General features: G+C 33.6%; 4 protein-coding genes across 10 annotated transcripts in view; 1 reads left to right on the forward strand and 3 right to left on the reverse strand.

Moving 5' to 3' along the window:
* Positions 1-37: 37 nt before the first annotated feature.
* Positions 38-2,083, reverse strand: LOC119301260. Its single transcript, XM_037578200.1, has 7 exons — positions 1,733-2,083; positions 1,428-1,626; positions 1,206-1,304; positions 847-1,085; positions 652-724; positions 400-501; positions 38-255 (listed from the first exon to the last, which is right to left on the reverse strand). The coding sequence occupies exons 1-7, from the start codon at positions 1,936-1,938 to the stop codon at positions 235-237; spliced, it is 939 nt and encodes a 312-aa protein (XP_037434097.1). The 5' UTR covers positions 1,939-2,083; the 3' UTR covers positions 38-234.
* Positions 2,063-6,015, reverse strand: LOC119301259. Its single transcript, XM_037578199.1, has 8 exons — positions 5,888-6,015; positions 4,717-4,815; positions 3,930-4,538; positions 3,664-3,813; positions 3,393-3,509; positions 2,749-3,235; positions 2,499-2,627; positions 2,063-2,367 (listed from the first exon to the last, which is right to left on the reverse strand). The coding sequence occupies exons 2-8, from the start codon at positions 4,801-4,803 to the stop codon at positions 2,096-2,098; spliced, it is 1,851 nt and encodes a 616-aa protein (XP_037434096.1). The 5' UTR covers positions 4,804-4,815; positions 5,888-6,015; the 3' UTR covers positions 2,063-2,095.
* Positions 6,016-6,200: 185 nt separating this feature from the next.
* On the forward strand, positions 6,201-10,859 carry LOC119301261 (protein FAR1-RELATED SEQUENCE 1-like). Of its 4 annotated transcripts, none has more exons than XM_037578201.1 (6): positions 6,201-6,405; positions 7,349-7,468; positions 7,627-7,692; positions 7,797-7,971; positions 8,075-8,212; positions 8,479-10,859. In XM_037578201.1, the coding sequence occupies exon 6, from the start codon at positions 9,441-9,443 to the stop codon at positions 10,668-10,670; it is 1,230 nt and encodes a 409-aa protein (XP_037434098.1). In that variant the 5' UTR covers positions 6,201-6,405; positions 7,349-7,468; positions 7,627-7,692; positions 7,797-7,971; positions 8,075-8,212; positions 8,479-9,440; the 3' UTR covers positions 10,671-10,859. The 4 variants fall into 2 exon arrangements, with proteins under 4 accessions (XP_037434098.1, XP_037434100.1, XP_037434099.1 ...); XM_037578202.1 differs by having other exon boundaries at positions 8,485-10,859.
* Positions 10,860-15,601: 4,742 nt separating this feature from the next.
* The window catches only part of LOC119301262, a 6,437-nt gene continuing 4,676 nt past the window's right edge, over positions 15,602-17,362 (reverse strand). For 3 of the 4 annotated variants that reach the window (XM_037578205.1, XM_037578207.1, XM_037578206.1), the window contains exons 11-16: positions 17,139-17,325; positions 16,943-17,041; positions 16,717-16,848; positions 16,524-16,627; positions 16,328-16,400; positions 15,616-15,969 (exon numbers count right to left, since the gene is read on the reverse strand). In XM_037578205.1, coding sequence (XP_037434102.1) covers positions 15,874-15,969; positions 16,328-16,400; positions 16,524-16,627; positions 16,717-16,848; positions 16,943-17,041; positions 17,139-17,325 — 691 coding nt within the window. In that variant the 3' untranslated portion in view covers positions 15,616-15,873. Of the gene's footprint in view, positions 15,970-16,327; positions 16,401-16,523; positions 16,628-16,716; positions 16,849-16,942; positions 17,042-17,138; positions 17,326-17,362 lie in introns of all 4 variants that reach the window. The other variant, XM_037578208.1, reaches the window with a different exon arrangement.

Raw genomic sequence — 17,362 nt, forward strand, 5'->3', positions numbered from 1 at the left:
AGTTAAGGTAATCAAACAGAGAAGGAAGCATTGAATGTTTAGTACAGCAGAACAAAAAAATAATATTCAGACTTGTTTTGAACAATGACCCCCTCAACATTTTCTTCATTCAAGTAGCACGAGAAGGAAATAAGTTCTCGTTTGGTAGAGCAAAAAGTAAAATGGAGAAAATTGTTTATGCGATGAAAATGTGGTCATCTTGTATCTTGAACCTGGGTTAAGCTGAGTATTGATTCACCTGAATAGCCGGAAACCCTGTTTGTAAAAAAATAGAAGAAGTTTGGTCAGTTTATTTAAGTAGAAAAAGAAAAACTTTAGTTTCTGGTTGTAGTTGAATATTATTATTTAATGTATTAAATTTAAAAATGTAGGGGGAGGTTTTCGAATGGCGGAACTAACGTGATTTTGTTGGAAAGCTTTGACCAATGGTAGTTGAACTTCACTGTTGGAACAAGTCGCAATTTCGTAGAGAAAATTTTCTCTTAAGGCCTGTAGGTCATGCTGCAAAAAATAAAAAGAAAGTAATTGTATTAGACACTCTCATTCTTTTTTTGAAAAAAATGTACGTTGAGTTTTATTTATTTGGAATGTCAAGCATATACTTTTTTAGATCAACAAATTATTTACATGGGCAGCTTGAAAAGAACTTACAGTTGTGAATCCTGGCACTCCCATCCCCCGGTATGTTTTTAGAATTTGCAGGAGGAATATGCCGGTGTCGTACCTGAGTGATAAGAAAGAGAATTTACTAGGAGTTAGGAGTGCGCAAAAATATTATAAAGTGAAGAAAAATTAATTTGAAGTACAGTGCACAGAAAAAAAATGATTCTTTTCTTTCTTTTCTACCTGAAATGAGTCCGGGGTACTGGAACGAAACGGTAGTCAAATTCTTTTATGTTGAATGCGATGCAATTTGGGTATGTTTTCGCAAACAGACTCTTGAAGTTGAATGTAACAGTGCTGATAATTGAAGTGAATTTGTTGTTTCCAGATCCATCAGGGTTCATTATATCAAAGAATTTGCCACTGTCAAAGTTAGCAGTGATTACAATCCACTGTTTGTCATTGAAGCAAGGCAGATGAACCTGTTAGAAAAAAAGAGAAGAAAGTACAGACATATTAGTAGAAATTGAAGAGTGGAACATAAAAATTTGGTGTTTCGGTTTTCTCTTTAAAATGATTTGCTCGAAAAGATAGTTTCATACGAAGTTTGCGTTCTGTAAACTGAACCCAACAGTTGCTTCGCTTAACATGTCTGCGCATATTGGATCTGAATGGTTTAGTAAGGGTCTCATTAGAAGTTCCTGATGAAAAATGGAAAAATGAGAGTAAGTTTGTATAAATGTGTAGATTAAAAAAGTACATTAATTACTCATGTCTTCTTTGTGTGATGAAAGACCAAGATAGGATAGAAGAAGAAAAATTACCATGTCTTCTGTGCCGACGATATGGACAATAGGTTCATTGCTTGGTATTAGACCCTGCCTTCCCCGATTGAGTAGATCTGTGTTGAGCATTTTAGAATAGCAATCCAAAGTGTGTGGGTTCATCCAGCCGCCTGGCCTCATTGAAACAGTCAAAGTTTTTTGATCGACCCACACGTTATCTATTTGGAATATCCTTTGGCTGTATAGAATAGAGTAAGTAATTTCAGGATTGGTAGTAATGAAGCATGGTGGTGAAAATTAGTGAACAGAAAAAGAATACAGAACCATGTACATAACATTTTCACCTGATGTCTATATGAGGTAGAAGTGACGACATCATTTTGAAGAAATCTGCTTGAGCTGCTGTTGAGAAAATAACTTGTTCCGAATTGAGCTGAGTTGTTATGTGCAATTTTGATGCTGAAGAGAAGTTCTGCACTGGTGGCTGCTCTGCTGCTGCTTTATCTCTGAGCAAACATTCAGCTTCATAATCTTCCAGGACTTGGTACATGATAGGGTCTGGTATAGGTGTACCGAATCTGTTGGCTGCTTTTTCTGAAGAATTGTGATAGCACCTAAGCGGGCTGTTGCTATAGAGGAACTGATTGTTGCTACCTGAATTCCTTACAAGAGATTCATAGTTGGTTTTGGGAAGGATTGATGAACAACTAGGAGGTGAATAATTTGCTTGGTAATTGTTTGGGACTTCTTGCATAGGGACTAAATTTCAGGCTGTCTGTTATAGCGGTAAAAGAAGGGATGTCAATATCTGAATTTTGTGGTTCACACGCATTGGATGTACTACCCAGGTTGTAGTTTTGAGTGGTTGGAAAACTTCTGGTAGGAGGTGCTGATTGCGAGCATTTCATATTCCTGGAAACATCTAGGGCAACCGTAGTTGTTGAATCCGTACCTTGTTGCAAACAGTACAGTTTGCTATCTGATTGCATGATAGAAAAAGTCATTAGAAAAAGAAAAGGAACACTGTATTAAGGATAAAAATGGTGCAAACAAAAAAAAACTAAAAATGCAGAAATTCTAAGGAAAAAAGGGGGTAGTGAAGAAATAAACCTCTGCAGTTATGATTAGGTCTAACGAATTTCATTTGGGTCAAACAGAATTTCTCTTTTGTGCAATCAATTTTGTCTGTTTCTTGCATCCCATTCGCTTCTGTGTGTGTATAGATGTAATCTTTGAGTACTGCATATAGATTTAGAAAAAAACGAAGAGAAAATGTGTTAGATCTTGTTTCAACCTATGTAGAAAAAAAGGAGAAACATGCTGGAAAAGGAAAGATTTTAATTGAAAAAATTGGAATTACCTTGGAGGAAATCAATATCTGGGTAGTCATATTGTTTATTTATTTTATCGATGACGAACAAATCTTCAAAGGTTGGTGACCTTTTCTGAAACAGGTCATCAATGCCTGATGAGTTTTCTAAAAGGAGGCACTGTGAGAATTTCTTGTCCAACCATTGAATAGATGAATCTCCATCTTCCTTTTCCCAGTTTGGAGGATTACTGTAAGGCATTGCGAAATCCAGGAAATCATGTGACGATAAAAAAGTTGTTGGATCCTTGAAGTATTTGTTTGAGTAGATTTGTTCAGCTTGCTGGTGTAATGAAATGTGGTTGTTCGGGGATGTAATTTGTTCATTTGCAGACTCTGTCATTTCATTGTTGATGTGGGTGAAACTCTTGGAGATTGTCGAATGGAGATCATCAATGTATCTTTCCGTTGTTGGAATGGAGTTTGATATTATCGTTTGCCAAAATTTCTTGGTCATATCTTCAAGCAGTGCCTTCTCCTGAAAGGTATTCACATTAATAAAAATTACTTTGTATATATATGTGCGTGACATGTCAATAGATCAGCAAAAAATATAAAACCGTATTGAAAATGATGAATGTCTCATACATGATAAGAAGAAAAATGGAAGAATGAAAGAATGAAAAGTTTCCAACCTGTAAGTTGTAGATTGACGGAAATTTGGAACTGATGTACTGTAGAATACATGTAGGGAGTTTGTTTATTCCTTCATTTGATATATTGTTGAATGGAGTTGATGAAATATGTTTCAACTGTTTTGCATCATAAATGAACCGAAAAAAAATGTTAGAGAACAGACCTACGCAGAATACATATATGTGGTGGACAAAAAAATGTAAAAGAAAGGAAAGTCTGATTGTAAAATTATTAGAGAAGGTAAAGAGTTTTTGTTGTAAAAACACTTACCGGAAGTCTTCCGAACTGAAGGTGTACACCGTGCATTGTGTCTAGGGCTGTGAAAGTTTTTAGCAAGCTAGATGACCACAATGGGAGTCTTGGCAGTATGTCGATAGGGAACTTGAATTCAGAAGTAATTAAGAATTCGAAGTGCGCAACCTGATATTAGGAACAATATTTGTAAGTTAAAATTGTTTAAAAGAAAGAGTTGGATGCAGTAAAAAATTAAAGGAAGAAAAAGTGATCTTAGGCTCATAATTTTAATATAAACTTACCACCAAGATTAGTTTGCATCCTCCAGGATAAAATGCCTTCTTCTGGTGATGACCTGACTTAATTTTTTTTATTTGATGTACTAGGTAGGATAGAGTTGAAAGGCACCAGTTGTATTTGCCAGCATAACTAATGTTTTGCAGAGCACTGTAGAATTTCTTTGATGGGGAACCTTTCGCATTAGGAGCAATCAAGCTTGAGATAGCGAGGAGCAAGAATATAGTAGAGAAATTTTCTTCGGAAATGTTGTCCGTAATCATCGCAATAAGATGCTCTATAGTAGGTGCTGATGATTGTACAAAGTTATTGATAATATCTACACATTCTTTGGTTGGTGTAGAATTTATTGGTAAGCCACCAGCAGGAATTCCAAGGATTTTATGAACAATAGATGTGTTGAATTCAAAATTGAATCCATTCCTCAGCTCCAGAGTGCATGTTGCAGTATTGAATTGTAATGCAAGCCACATGAAAATATCATCAATGTTGCAGGCACAGCTGATTCGTAGCAGTGAAGCGAAGCCAAGTTTTCGAACTATGTTCTTCTGAGTATCATTAAGTTCAGACAGAAATTTAACAAACAACTGGAGGTTGTCTTCATTGCTGACATCCTACATAGGGAATAGATAGGTTGTGTGTTAGTTTTTTGTTTTTTTATGTGTATGTACTGAATAATAAATTGTAAAAATTATGTACGGTTACTATTTATTAAAAAATTGAAACGGGTGTCAGTGAAAAAACTGAGTCAGTAGTAGCCCCCTGGTAGTTGTTTTTCTGGCCTACATGTACCTTCTTTCTTTTGGGAGGATTATTCCCATTCTCTTCATTTGGAAGCAGATGTTGGTTGTTCCTCTTCCTTGCTGACATTTCTTCCATTTAGTTGAATTCCTAGAAAATTGAATAACTGAACAAATTAGGAGTTGTGTTCTTCTAAAGAAAAAAGGACAACATTACTATAGTTGTATTTATAGTACTTGTTTGCAGGTATGAAAAGTAACAAAAAATGCGTTTCACTAATTTTGTGCGGATTGTCAAAAGAGGTTTTTCCTTTGTTCATTTGTCCTGTTTTACATATAGAGAAGAACTTAAAACAAGAAGTAATTCCGTTGGACTGCAGTACATTCTCAAAAATGGGATTTATGTTGTTCCCAACTCATATCTACAGAGGAAAAAACTTTTTATAAAAAAGGTAAAAATTAAGTGATGTATTCTGAAGTGATATCTCATAGGTTTGTTCGTAAATTCGTAAATTCAGAAAGAAATTAGGGTGTATACTACATTCAGAAAGAAAAATGTTTGTGGCTCGTACTATAATGAACTAGACCTCATAGTTGGTTCGTCTGTTTCGCAGTAAGGTTTAAAAACTCGGATAAAAATCATAGTCGCAGTAGTAGAGCCACGACGCGAATGCAACTCACATGCCATGGACCAGCTTCTCTGTCATCACGATGAGGAAACAGTCCAAACATGATTGGATAGCGTGGAGGCCGACAGAGAAGAGGAGCCTGGCCTTGCAAATCGATCGGATGGTTGAGGGGTCACAGTGGCCATGGATGGCCGGGGGAGACGAATAATCTAGCATCTTGTAAAAGGAATGAAATACTTTGTTGGCCACGTTTAAAGTCAGAGACCTCTCTAAGATGATGTGAAAATAGGAAACATCAAAATAGCTACTTAATGTTTTAGCTCAGAGACCTAAATGAAGCTAGCTGCCATGGCAATCCCCATAGATACACGCAGGGGAAGAAACAGAGCTTCCACGCACACGGTCGACGGATCAACGGACTACCGCTCGACAGCGGAGCTGCCGGATAGCAGTGACGGCACACATCGGGCGCGCACGGTGTGCACAAATCCAACGCCCCGCATGAACGTGAATCAAAAGCTATAGAAAATCAAAATGCAAAAAAGGGAGCGGAATCATGACCGTAGTGGTAAGAAAAGGGATTGGGTGAATTACCTTTTGGATCCGATATTGGGACCTTAGTTGAAGCCGAGGATCTAGTTCATGATGCAGAACCTGGGAAAAAAATCGCCAGAGAGTGGAGTTTTGGATGAAGAAAGGGGAAAGTGGATTCTAGTTTGCAATTAGACCCCTTTGATAGTCGGCCACAGGTTGGTCCCACCTGTAAGACTTCCTTCCGAGGCGGTTTAGTCGCTGAAACAGTGACCCCACATTACTTTAAAAAATTTACAGAAAGAACGGGGAGGAAAATAGAAAGAGTCTTATATATGTTTCTTTACTGGTAGAAATAGGAAGATACGCGGAGGACTCAGGGGAGGCGGCGGCGGCTGCTTCTAGGTCGCTCGCCAGATTTGCCACCCCGTAGAAATCAACCAGTGGATTATATCTTCTTTGTTGACGGGATGACAGAATCAGGTGGGGCGCTGCCGGCGAGTCTTAATCGATCTACCACATGCGATGATGGGGGAGTAGCTAGCCAGAAGGCAGATCCAGCCGGCCGTGGAGCTACTCTGGTGATTCTTCTAACTAGATTATTTCTTCTATACTCGATTGTGTAGTTTATTTTCTTTTTTGAGTACCCAAAAATTGCTGCAATGCTTTATTAGAAAGCAATCATCCCGTTTGCTAGACAGGAACAAAAAAATGAAAAATAATTAAAAATAAAAAACATTATAGTCGATAGGTTATATAATTGCTCTAATTTTGGTATATAGTGACTGGTCAATGGAAATTAATTCAGGTTCAGAACTAGAAAAACATGTCTATTGAAATCTAGAAGTAAAGTTTGTCTTGGGTATTTGGATATATTTTATGTATATGTTTGAAGATTTTTGGAAAAAACAAATTAGTATTGTTTATGAAAATAAACTAGCAGGTTCTCATATTTTCTTTTGAACAAAATTCTCTGGTTTACTTGTGTTGTTCTCACATTTAGTTGTGATAAAAAGAACATTTATATGGCACCTGGTGCCTTTTACTGCAATGGTTCAAAGTAGTCTGAAATCTTCCCCCATGCCTTGTACAGAAGTTTACCTCATGAAATTCATTTATGTTTCCTGGAGACCGTTTGACGCTACAGATCTTGTTTCCCCCTATAGGAAATCAGACAAGAATTTCGTCCGACTCAGACACGCTTTCACCGGTGGTTGTCTTGGTGTTGTTGTATTATTGAAAGAGATGAATGCAGTACAATATATCAAACCGAGCATCATAATGAATGTGTTTTTTTCCAGAACACTGATAAAAACACACACCCTAACAACAAAACTGTATGGTTAAAAACACTTATATATAGGCAAACCGAATTGTTCTTAGTAGGTTCTTTTTTGTCCAGTTAATTTCAAAGTGTGTGAGCATTCTTACTTTGGGAGTCTGAATATTTTCATCTGTTTTACTTGTGTGGTTCTTGCCTTTTTGCTATGGTAGTCTGATTATTTTTAACTTGTTTCTTTGCAGGTTCTTTCCAAAAGGAAATTACCAGCAGTTCGAAAACGGAAAGGGATGAACCAAAAAGAAACACCACAGAGTTTACGTGAGCCTGGGAAAGAAAGTATTGAACTGAAGGAATCATCTGGGGTGAGTATGAAAAAAACATGTCTCTGAAAAATCCTGTTAGAAGGTGACCTAAACTGAATTTTTTTGTGCACTATATATCAGGAATGAAGTGGTACTGTATATTAGAAAATGTTCTTTATGTTTACTAAAAAGTATGTCGCTTGTTTTTTCATGACCAGGTTTGCGATGTGATGCTTGAATTTGACCAATTTGTGCAGTACCATGAGATGAAGAAGAAAACAGAGGTTTGTACCGTGAGAAATTAGTTGAAAAGCACACCAAAAAAATTTGTTGAACTGTTTTTCTTTCTTTTTGGTTTGCTAATTCTCATAAATATTATATTGCACAGGAATTTGTTAGTAGTCAAGACAAAATTGTGAGCCAAGGAACACTCAGTAGCAGCCAGGAAGAAGACCAGCGAACTCAGATCGAAAAAAAATGATGAGGTTCAGATGCATAAAGTGATACAATGTGAGAAGTATGATGATGTTATTCTGATAGCAAATGATACTGGCAGTGAAGATGTGAGAATAGTTTCTTCAAAAACTTTGCTTGGTTTTCTTTTCTACTAATATTGATATTGGCAGTTTATGAATTGAATATTGATGAATGAATGTTTTTGAATAGGTCCGAAACAGTTATGTTGACGAATCAGGTTCTACACCGGCTGTCATAATTGTGAACACAGAGACTTTGAATGGGAAAAATCTTTGTTCTACAAGCACAGAAAGGGGGAAAGATGATGTGGGACATCCTAGTGAACAGGTAAATAGCCTTATTTAATTCAAAAAAAGAATGCCAGCACTTGTGGGTTTAAAAAATCTTGCTGTTACATGAATAAAAAAATATTTGTGTTAAGAATGATAGAAAAAAAAGTTGAGCATTAATTTAGATTAGATAATTGTTGCTTGCGCGTGTAAAATAAATTAGTGCTATAAAAATTTAAAAGATTTTTTCCTAAACAGTATTTATATCTTAGTCTATGGTGTGATATGGATTGGTTGTATTTACTGTTTGTAATGTTCTTCCAGGAACAGCATTATAGTGAGGACGCTTGTGTCCCTTCGGATGATTGCATGAGCAAAAAAGATTCTGATGATGAGTTAACTGAAAATGAATCAAAACCAGAAGAGTACTTGTTCCCTACGCCAGATGAGATGGAGAATACAAGTACACCTGAAGTAGGGAAAGTATTCTCTAGTCTAGAAGAGGCTGTCAGATTTGTCAACATTTATGCTCATATCAGTGGGTTTGGTATCAAAAAAGGGAGGAATTACCGAAACAGGAAGATTACCATTTGCTGCTGCAAAAGTAGAAAAACAGAGCCCAATGCAGCAGGTGTGAGGAAGCGCAGGAGGAATGTGGTTGTTAGGACAAATTGTCAGATGCATGTTACAGTAAGCTTACAAGATGGCAGATGGATTATTACTTCCCAAGATCTTGCACATAATCATGATTTGGTATGTTCGCCTACATTGACCAAATTCTTCCTAAGTCATAGGAGCATGAATGAAGCTGAAAAACTTCTCTCGAGGCTGTTACAAGAACATAGAATTAAGCCAAGGAAGATAATGAGTATTTTTAGGAAGCTGTCTGGTGGAAAATTGGGTAACATTACATTCGATGTCAAGAAGCTTGACAACCTGAAACAGGAAGATCGTGAAAAGAGAAGGAACACGGACATTGAACACACTCTGGAGTATATTGAAAAACTGCAGATTGACAAACCTGGTTTTGTATACAAGGCTCAAAGAAACGCATCCAACTCAATGCTTAGCTTGTTCTGGACAGACTCAAGATCAAGGCTGGACTATTTGCTGTTTGGAGATATAATATCATTTGATACAACGTTCAGCACTAATAAGTACAATATGCCCTTTGCACGATTATTGGAGTTAATGGCCACTCGAGAACAATTGTTTTTGGTTGGGCCCTTTTGCAGAATGAGCAGGCAGACACATTTAAATGGTTGTTTGAAACTTTTGTTGAAGTGATGGGTGGAAAAAAACCGAGAGTAGTACTTACTGATCAAGATGCTGCAATGAAGAAAGCTGTTCCAAAAGTGTTCCCAGATGCATTCCATAGGTTCTGTATTTGGCATGTTAGAAGGAAAGCAAGAGAAAATTTGGGTGCATACATGTCAATTAAGAAAGGAATGGAACAAGACCTTGACTATTGTATCATGCAGTCCATGACTGTTGAAGAGTTTGAAATGAATTGGAAAGAAATGGAGCTGAAGCATAGTTGTGGAAAACATGCTCACATTAAGCGCATGTGGGAGAATAGAGAGTACTTTGTTCCTGCTTATTTCCAAGAAGTGTTCTGCCCGTTCATTAGGTCTACCAGCAGAAGTGAGAGCTTCAATTCAAATTTCAAGGACTATGTTTTGCGAAAGGATACAATAGAAACTTTCCTTCGTCAGTATGAATTATTCCAGGAAAATGTGATGCACATAGAGGATCAAGATAGGTTCTTGTCTAATGAAAAAGTACCTATCATGTGGGGATATCAGCGGGTTGAGCGTCATGCAGCTGAAATTTACACCAGAGCTATATATACCAAGTTCTTGACTGAAATGTTAAATTCAACTGCTTTCGGGGTTAATGAGATTGTGAAGAATGAATCATATGAATTAAAGAGGAACTTTCCATACGAAAATCCAGAGTTTGACAGGGAAATCTTTGCTGTGCAAGTAAATCGAGAAAAGGAAGAATTTGTGTGCAATTGTGGGAAGTTTCAGAGGGATGGTATTCTTTGTTGCCACATCCTTAGATTGTTTACGCAGTTTGACATGCTCAAGATACCTGACCAGTATATTATTCCTAGATGGACTAGAGAATTTAGGGAGAAGGAATTGCAGGAACACAAGTCTAGTGCCCTTGGTATTAATGGAGAAGACCAGTCACACAATGCTGTCAGATATGCCATCATGATGAATACAGTGGGGGAGGTATGCTCTGACATAAGTCATGATTCACGTTTTTGTCAAGAGCTGATGGATGCAGTTAATGCTGTTCATAGTAAGTATCTTCTAGGCAAGCAACAAACTGCAGAAGGGGATAAAACTTATGAACAAACAGTGAACGAAGCATGTGTGAGTGAGCCTTTGAACGATCCTGCTGTAATAAACAACAAGTCAGTGAGGAAAGGGAACAGATTGAAGAGCCGATCCGAGAGAGAAGGGTGGAAAAAGGCTGCTGATAAACGGAAGAAATGTATTTGAAGATAATTATTGAATAGAATTAAGAAAGTGAATTAGAACTTGTTTACAATGGTTCATTTGAAAATGTGTTTCCATTTTTGAGGATTTTTATTTTTACCTAGAATTTTCTCTGTTTACAGTAGCAGTTTTGGTTTGATGGTTCACATAGTAGTATAATTAATGAGAATGGACAAAATACATTGAAAGGTTTTTGCCTGGTGTTATCACGTTTGAATTTTTTTTGGGTGTACATAGTTTATTTTTGGTTTTTGCCTGATGTTATTACGTTGGAACTGTTGTGTTATGAAATAGATTTCTACAATCCAGTTTAATCGTAATGTTTTTGTCTAAAAAAATGTAGTCTGCTGCTGTTCAAGTTTGAAATTATTAGTGCGACGTGTCATCAAATGTACTTTAAAAAAATTGTAGAATTTATATAGGAAGAAGTTTTCCTTTTGTCTTGACTAGTGAAGGAGACCTTCATGTATAGATTCTTTTCTGTTTATACTGTATAAGTGAAGGAAACCTGTCGTGATTAGTACCATTACATGTGCTCTGCCTCGGTGTTATTTCGTCCTTAGCTTATCTTATCCTTTGTGTGGTTATGATCCCAGTGAAAAGCGAAGCTATATTTCGGTTCGTGAACTGGGAAAAAACCTAGGAACTATTAGCATTGTCATGTGCTAGACATTTCAGTGTGTATTGCACTGTTTTAGTTTGCCAAAGTGTTGTGCAAAATCTGGGATTAATTCTTCTTTGCCAGTGCATGTACAAAGAGCTATGTTTTGATGAAAACTAGGGAAACTAGCTTGTCATGCAGCATTGTTTTGGTTTTCCTTTTGTGTTAGGGATTATTTGGCTCAAAGAAAGCACTGGGTTACAAAAAGATTTTAACAAACTTTGTAAACCTGTTGATATGCCAGGTTGTTCATAACAATCTTTGTATGTGCAAGTGTTGTGCTTCTGGAAAGATGTATGTGCATAGTATTTCATTCTGCTTTCTCTGCACATTATGCTCGTGCAAAATATCAACGAGTATTACTCCTTTCTTTGACCTGAAAATTTCCGTCATAGTAAACCCCTCAAGTTTGGGATGGTAGGAACTTTGGCCAAGTTAGTGAACATTACTTCCTTGAACTATTGAATTAAAATAAAATCCAAGTGAACTAAAATAATTCGGATTGTAGTAAACTAAAAAAAAGAAAAAAATAGTGAACTAAAATAATTCGGATTGTAGTGAACTAAAAAAAAAGAAAAAAAATAGTGAACTAGATTTGAATCAAAGTGAACTAAAATCTTTTTGATTGTACTGAACTAAATGAACTTATTATCAAAATCGATGAACTCTTTTTTCAAATTCGACGAACTTTTTTATTCGAAATCAACGAGCACTTTTCATAATTGATGAACTCTTTTTTCAATACCGATGAACTTTTTTCCAAATCGATGAACTCTTTTTGAAAACCGATGAACTCTTTTTCAAAATCGATGAACTTTTTTCCTAATCGGTGAACTCTTTTTCAAAATCTATAAACTTTTTTGAAAAATCTCGCGCTTGGCGGATTTTTAAAAATGTTGGATTCGGTGAACTAGTGAACTTTTCTCAAAATAAATCAATGTGAACTAAAATTTTCTATTCTTGTTCACTAAAATTATGCTGAACTAAAAAAAAGTTTGGATTCGGTGAACTAAAAAAAGAATCCCAACTAAAGTAAATTATTTTGGATTTTAGTTCACTAAATTTTTAACTAGTGAACTAAATTTGAATTTAGTAAAATAGTGAGCTATATTTGAATCAAAGTGAACTAAAAATCATTTTTGATTGTAGTGAACTAAAATTTGAAAACTATTGAACTAAATTTGAATCGAATCCAAGTGAACTAAAAAATTGGACTGTAGTGAACTAAAAATTATGATGAACTAAAAAAAGTTCGAATTCAGTTAACTAAAAAAATAATACGAAGTGAACTAATTTTTTTTCGACTTTTAGTTAACTAAAATTTTAAAACTAGTAAACTAAATTTGAAAAAAGTGAAGTGTATTTGAAATCAGATGATTTTTTTAACGGAACTAGTGAACTAGATTTTGAATTACATTAAGTTGGGATTTGAACAATAAATAAATGTGTTTCACTAAATAAAAAAATGTATTTCATTTTGATTGTAGTGAAAATTTGAAAACTATTGAACTAATTTTGAATCGAAACCAAGTGAACTAAAAAAATTGGATTGTAGTGAACTAAAATTATGTTGAACTAAAAAAGTTTGAATTCAGTGAAACTAGTGAACTAAATTTGAATTAAGTCATCTATATTTGAAATTAGATGATTTTTTTAAAAAGGAACTAGTGAACTAGATTTGAATCAAGGTGAACTAAAAAACTTTTTGATTATAGTGAACTAAAATATGAAAACTATTGAACTAAATTTGAATCGAATCCAAGTGAACTTTAAAAAATGGACTGTAGTGAACTAAAAATTATGATGAACTAAAAAAAGTTCGAATTTAGTTAACTTAAAAAAATCCGAAGTGAACTAATTTTTTTTTATTTTTAGTTAACTAAAATTTTGAAACTAGTGAAGTAAATTTGAAATAAGTGAACTGTATTTGAAATCAGATGATTTTTTAACGGGACTAGTGAAGTAGATTTTGAATTACATTAAGTTGGGATTTGAACAATAAATAAATGTATTTTACTAAATAAAATAAAAATGTATTTCATTTTGATTGTAGTGAAAATTTGAAAAACTATTGAAGTAATTTTGAATCGAAACCAAGTGAACTAAAAAAATTGGATTGTAGTGAACTAAAATTATGTTGAACTAAAAAAAGTTTGAATTCAGTGAACTAAAAAAGTGAATTCGAAGTGAACTAATTTTTTCGAATTTTTTAGTTCACTAAAATTTTGAAACTAGTGAACTAAATTTGAATTAAGTCATCTAAATTTGAATTCAGATGATTTTTTTTAAAAGGAACTAGTGAACTAGATTTGAATCAAAGTGAACTAATTTTTTTTTATTGTAGTGAACTAAAATATGAAAACTATTGAACTAAATTTGAATCGAATCCAAGTGAACTTAAAAAAATTGGACTGTAGTGAACTAAAAATTATGATGAACAAAAAAAGTTCGAATTCACTTAACTCAAAAAAGAATCCGAAGTGAACTAACTTTTTTTGATTTTTAGTTAACTAAAATTTTGAAACTAGTGAACTAAATTTGAAATAATTGAACTGTATTTGAAATCAGATGATTTTTTTAACGGAACTAGTGAACTAGATTTTGAATTACATTTAAAAAAATAGTGAGCTATATTTGAATCAAAGTGAACTAAAATATGAAAACTATTGGACTAAATTTGAATCGAAACCAAGAGAACTAAAAAAATTGGATTGTAGTGAACTAAAATTATGTTCAACTAAAAAAGTTTGAATTAGTGAACTAAAAAAATGAATTCGAAGTGAACTATTTTTTTTGGATTTTTTAGTTCACTAAAATTTTGAAACTAGTGAACTAAATTTGAATTAAGTCATCTATTTTTGAAATCAGATGATTTGTTTCTAAAAAAGTAACTAGTCAACTAGATTTGAATCAAAAGTGAACTTAAAAAATTTGAAAACTATTGAACAAAATTTGAATCGAATCCAAGTGAACATAAAAAATTTCGATTCAATGAACTAAAAATTATAATGAACTAAAAAAAGTTTGAATTCAGTGAACTAAAAAAATGAATCCGAAGTTAACTAATTTTTTTCGATTTATAGTTAACTAAAATTTTGAAACTAGTAAACTAAATTTGAAATAAGTGAACTGTATTTGAAATCAGATGATTTTTTTAACATAACTAGTGAACTAGATTTTTAATTACATTAGTTGGGATTTGAACAATAATAAATGTATTTCACTAAAATAAATCAAAAAATTAGTGAGCTATATTTGATTCAAAGTGAACTAAAAATCATTTTGATTGTAGTGAACTAAAATTTGAAAACTAGTGAACTAAAATTTGAAAAACTAGTGAACTAAAAACTAGATTTGAATCTAAATGAAAATGATTTTTGAAAATGAAAAGTTAATTAGGGGAGTGCACTAAAAAAATGAAGGTGAAGTATTTTTTTCTATTCTAGTGAACTAAAATTATGTTGAAGTAAAAAAGTTGAAATTGAGTGAGCTAAATAAATGAATGCAATGTGAAGTAAATTATTTTGGATTTTAGTGAACTAAAAATTTTCAAACTAGTGAACTAAATGAAAATGTTTTTCGAAAATGAAAAGTTAAGTAGGGGAGTGCACTAAAAAAATCAAGGTGAAGTAATTTTTTCTATTCTAGTCAACTAAAAAAATGTTGAAGTAAAAAAAAGTTTGAAATTCAGTGAACTAAAAAAATGAATCCCAAGCGAGGTAAGTTATTTTGGATTTTAGTGAACTAAGATTTTCAAACTAGTGAACTAAAATTTGAATTTAGTAAACTATATTGAATTTAAATGATTTTTTTTGAAAAAATCGGATCTAGTGAGCTAGATTTATATTGTAGTGAACTAAATTTAAAAATTATGATGAACTAAAAAAAGTTTGAATTCAGTGAATTAAAAAAATGAATTCAAAGTGTACTATTTCTTTTTGCTTATTCATGAACAAATTTTCTGAATTGAGTGAATTATATTTTAATTAAGATGATTTAAAAAAAGGAACTAGTGAAGAAGATTTTGAATTACATTAATGTGGATTTTGAATGATAAAAAATGTAATTCACTAAAATGGGAAAAAAGTGAGCTATATTTGAACTAAAAATCTTTTTGATTGTAAAATGTAAAAGTATGTTGTAAAATGAACTAAAAATATTTTTTGATTGTAGTCAACTAAAATTTTGTTGTAAAATGAAATAAAATGTGGTGAACTAAAAATAAATTATGGTGAACTAAAAAAAAGTTCACTACAGTTGTGGTGAACAAAAAAATTGCAATTGTGGTGAACTAAAAAAAGTTCACAACAAAAAAATGTTCACTGCAATTCAGTACATACACACTGAATTAAGTATTTTGAACTATGTAGACCCACATGCAGGGGGGTATCATTTTAAAAAGGACAAAAAGTACCACATGGCACATGTTCTTAGAAGCAAAAATCTCCTAGGAGAACTATTACACAGAATTGGTTTTCATATGTATGACGTCTATAATTCATGTTTCCCTTCCAAAAAAAACTCTTCAATCTAAAGAAAAGGTGTTCACTGGGAGGTTGGCAGATCTTCCTCCTTTATCTTGTTGGGCGTGCTTTTGAAGAGACGGTAGGCTGATATCATTCTTTGCTTGGGTACATTCTCCTGTGTAGACAAAAAAGGGTGGTCTTGAAGTTGAAATGCACGAAAAAAACTGTATTAAAAAGACATAAAACAGATAGGTGTATGTACTGAAAAAATAAAAGTGTTATCATATTGCATTGTGAGAAGGGGACCAAAAAATCTTCAATAATTATATAGATTTAGCATAACAGTACTTATCAGCTTAAAAAAATGTTTATAAATTAAAATTAAAATTAAATAAATGTGCATAGATTCATTCTGCATATTTTTTCAATTAAACGTGCTGCGAAAATAAAAAGATTTCCTATTTCATTTTCAGTACGCTAATTTTTTGTAAAAAAAATATACATCAGACAGTTATGACAAAACAAAAAAATACCGTGCTGAAGCTTTTCATGACTTTGCCTTCAAAGTTGTCCATGTATAGGGGGAGGTAGTGACCTGAGTCATGCCTGTTGAAAAAAGAAACAACAAATGAATAGAGGCTTTCATATTGAGCCTGAGCAGGACAGAAATGTTTGAAAAAAATCAGAAAAAGATTGAAGATGAAAAAAATGAACAACATAACAACTTACATCAGACAGTTTGTTCGATAGTGCCCCACAGCTTGAAGCTTGAAGTTGAAGACATTCTTGAAAAGCTTATTACTGAGTTTGCAAAGCAGGTTGTAGTTGGAAACCTATTGCATAAATTAAGTACACCGGTTTAAAAAAATAGTGTCTTGATGCTTTGTATTTAAAGACAAAACTTGATACAGGAAGAGCTTACCAAGTTGTGGACAATTTGTTGTTGAGAATTTTCCTGGATTGTACCACATGGGTCGAACAAGTGAGTCCTCTCAAATAGAGAGTTCATACAAACAATTACCCAGTGGTTTGACTTGATAGTGGGGAAAAACAACTGTGATAAAAAAACATGAAGGAGAGAAAAAAATTAGCACAAACAAACTAGAAAAAAAACTATTGTACAAGTCAGATGAGAGTCTCCATAGTACCAAATCCTTTTTCCATAGACTTTCTTCTGAATTTACTCTGTCAAACTCTGTTTTGCAGCTTACTGGGTCGAAAACTTCAGGGCTAACCAATAGTTTATTCTGGGAAAAAAAGAACAGAAAACTAGTTAACAGTGAGGTTTCCTGAGTAGAAAAGAATGCCAAAATTATTGGATAAAAGGAGACACATAAAACTCACAGTGAAGCGCGAAGTGAAACAGAATTTTTTAATAAAAGGTTTTATCTGACATGAAGTCTTTGCTTCCAGGTTGAATGTTTGAATGAGTGAATCCATGACTTCATCTCCAATCTCACCCCTTGACTTGAATGAAGCGAAGAAGTTATCGTAACTAATGGGAAATCCCTCAATGTTGACAAAAAGAGTGCTGCAGACAGATTTTGAGCCGTGAAAAAAAGTTTAGC

Source organism: Triticum dicoccoides, chromosome 5A (assembly GCF_002162155.2).
Source record: "Triticum dicoccoides isolate Atlit2015 ecotype Zavitan chromosome 5A, WEW_v2.0, whole genome shotgun sequence".
Taxonomy (NCBI): domain Eukaryota; kingdom Viridiplantae; phylum Streptophyta; class Magnoliopsida; order Poales; family Poaceae; genus Triticum; species Triticum dicoccoides.

Bases quoted from the DNA above. Each gene is read 5' to 3' on its own strand.
- LOC119301260 (XM_037578200.1), bottom strand. From the start codon at position 1,938: ATGTACCAAGTCCTGGAAGATTATGAAGCTGAATGTTTGCTCAGAGAT. The intron at 1,627-1,732 runs GTGAAAATGTTA...TATTCTATACAG, and splicing joins CTACCTCATATAGACATCAG to CCAAAGGATATTCCAAATAG. The intron at 1,086-1,205 runs GTATGAAACTAT...TTTTTCTAACAG, and splicing joins GTTTACAGAACGCAAACTTC to GTTCATCTGCCTTGCTTCAA.
- LOC119301259 (XM_037578199.1), bottom strand. From the start codon at position 4,803: ATGGAAGAAATGTCAGCAAGGAAGAGGAACAACCAACATCTGCTTCCA. The intron at 3,236-3,392 runs GTTGGAAACTTT...AATACCTTTCAG, and splicing joins CGTCAATCTACAACTTACAG to GAGAAGGCACTGCTTGAAGA. The intron at 2,368-2,498 runs GTTTATTTCTTC...TCATGCAATCAG, and splicing joins ACCTAATCATAACTGCAGAG to ATAGCAAACTGTACTGTTTG.
- LOC119301261 (XM_037578201.1), top strand. From the start codon at position 9,441: ATGGGTGGAAAAAAACCGAGAGTAGTACTTACTGATCAAGATGCTGCA.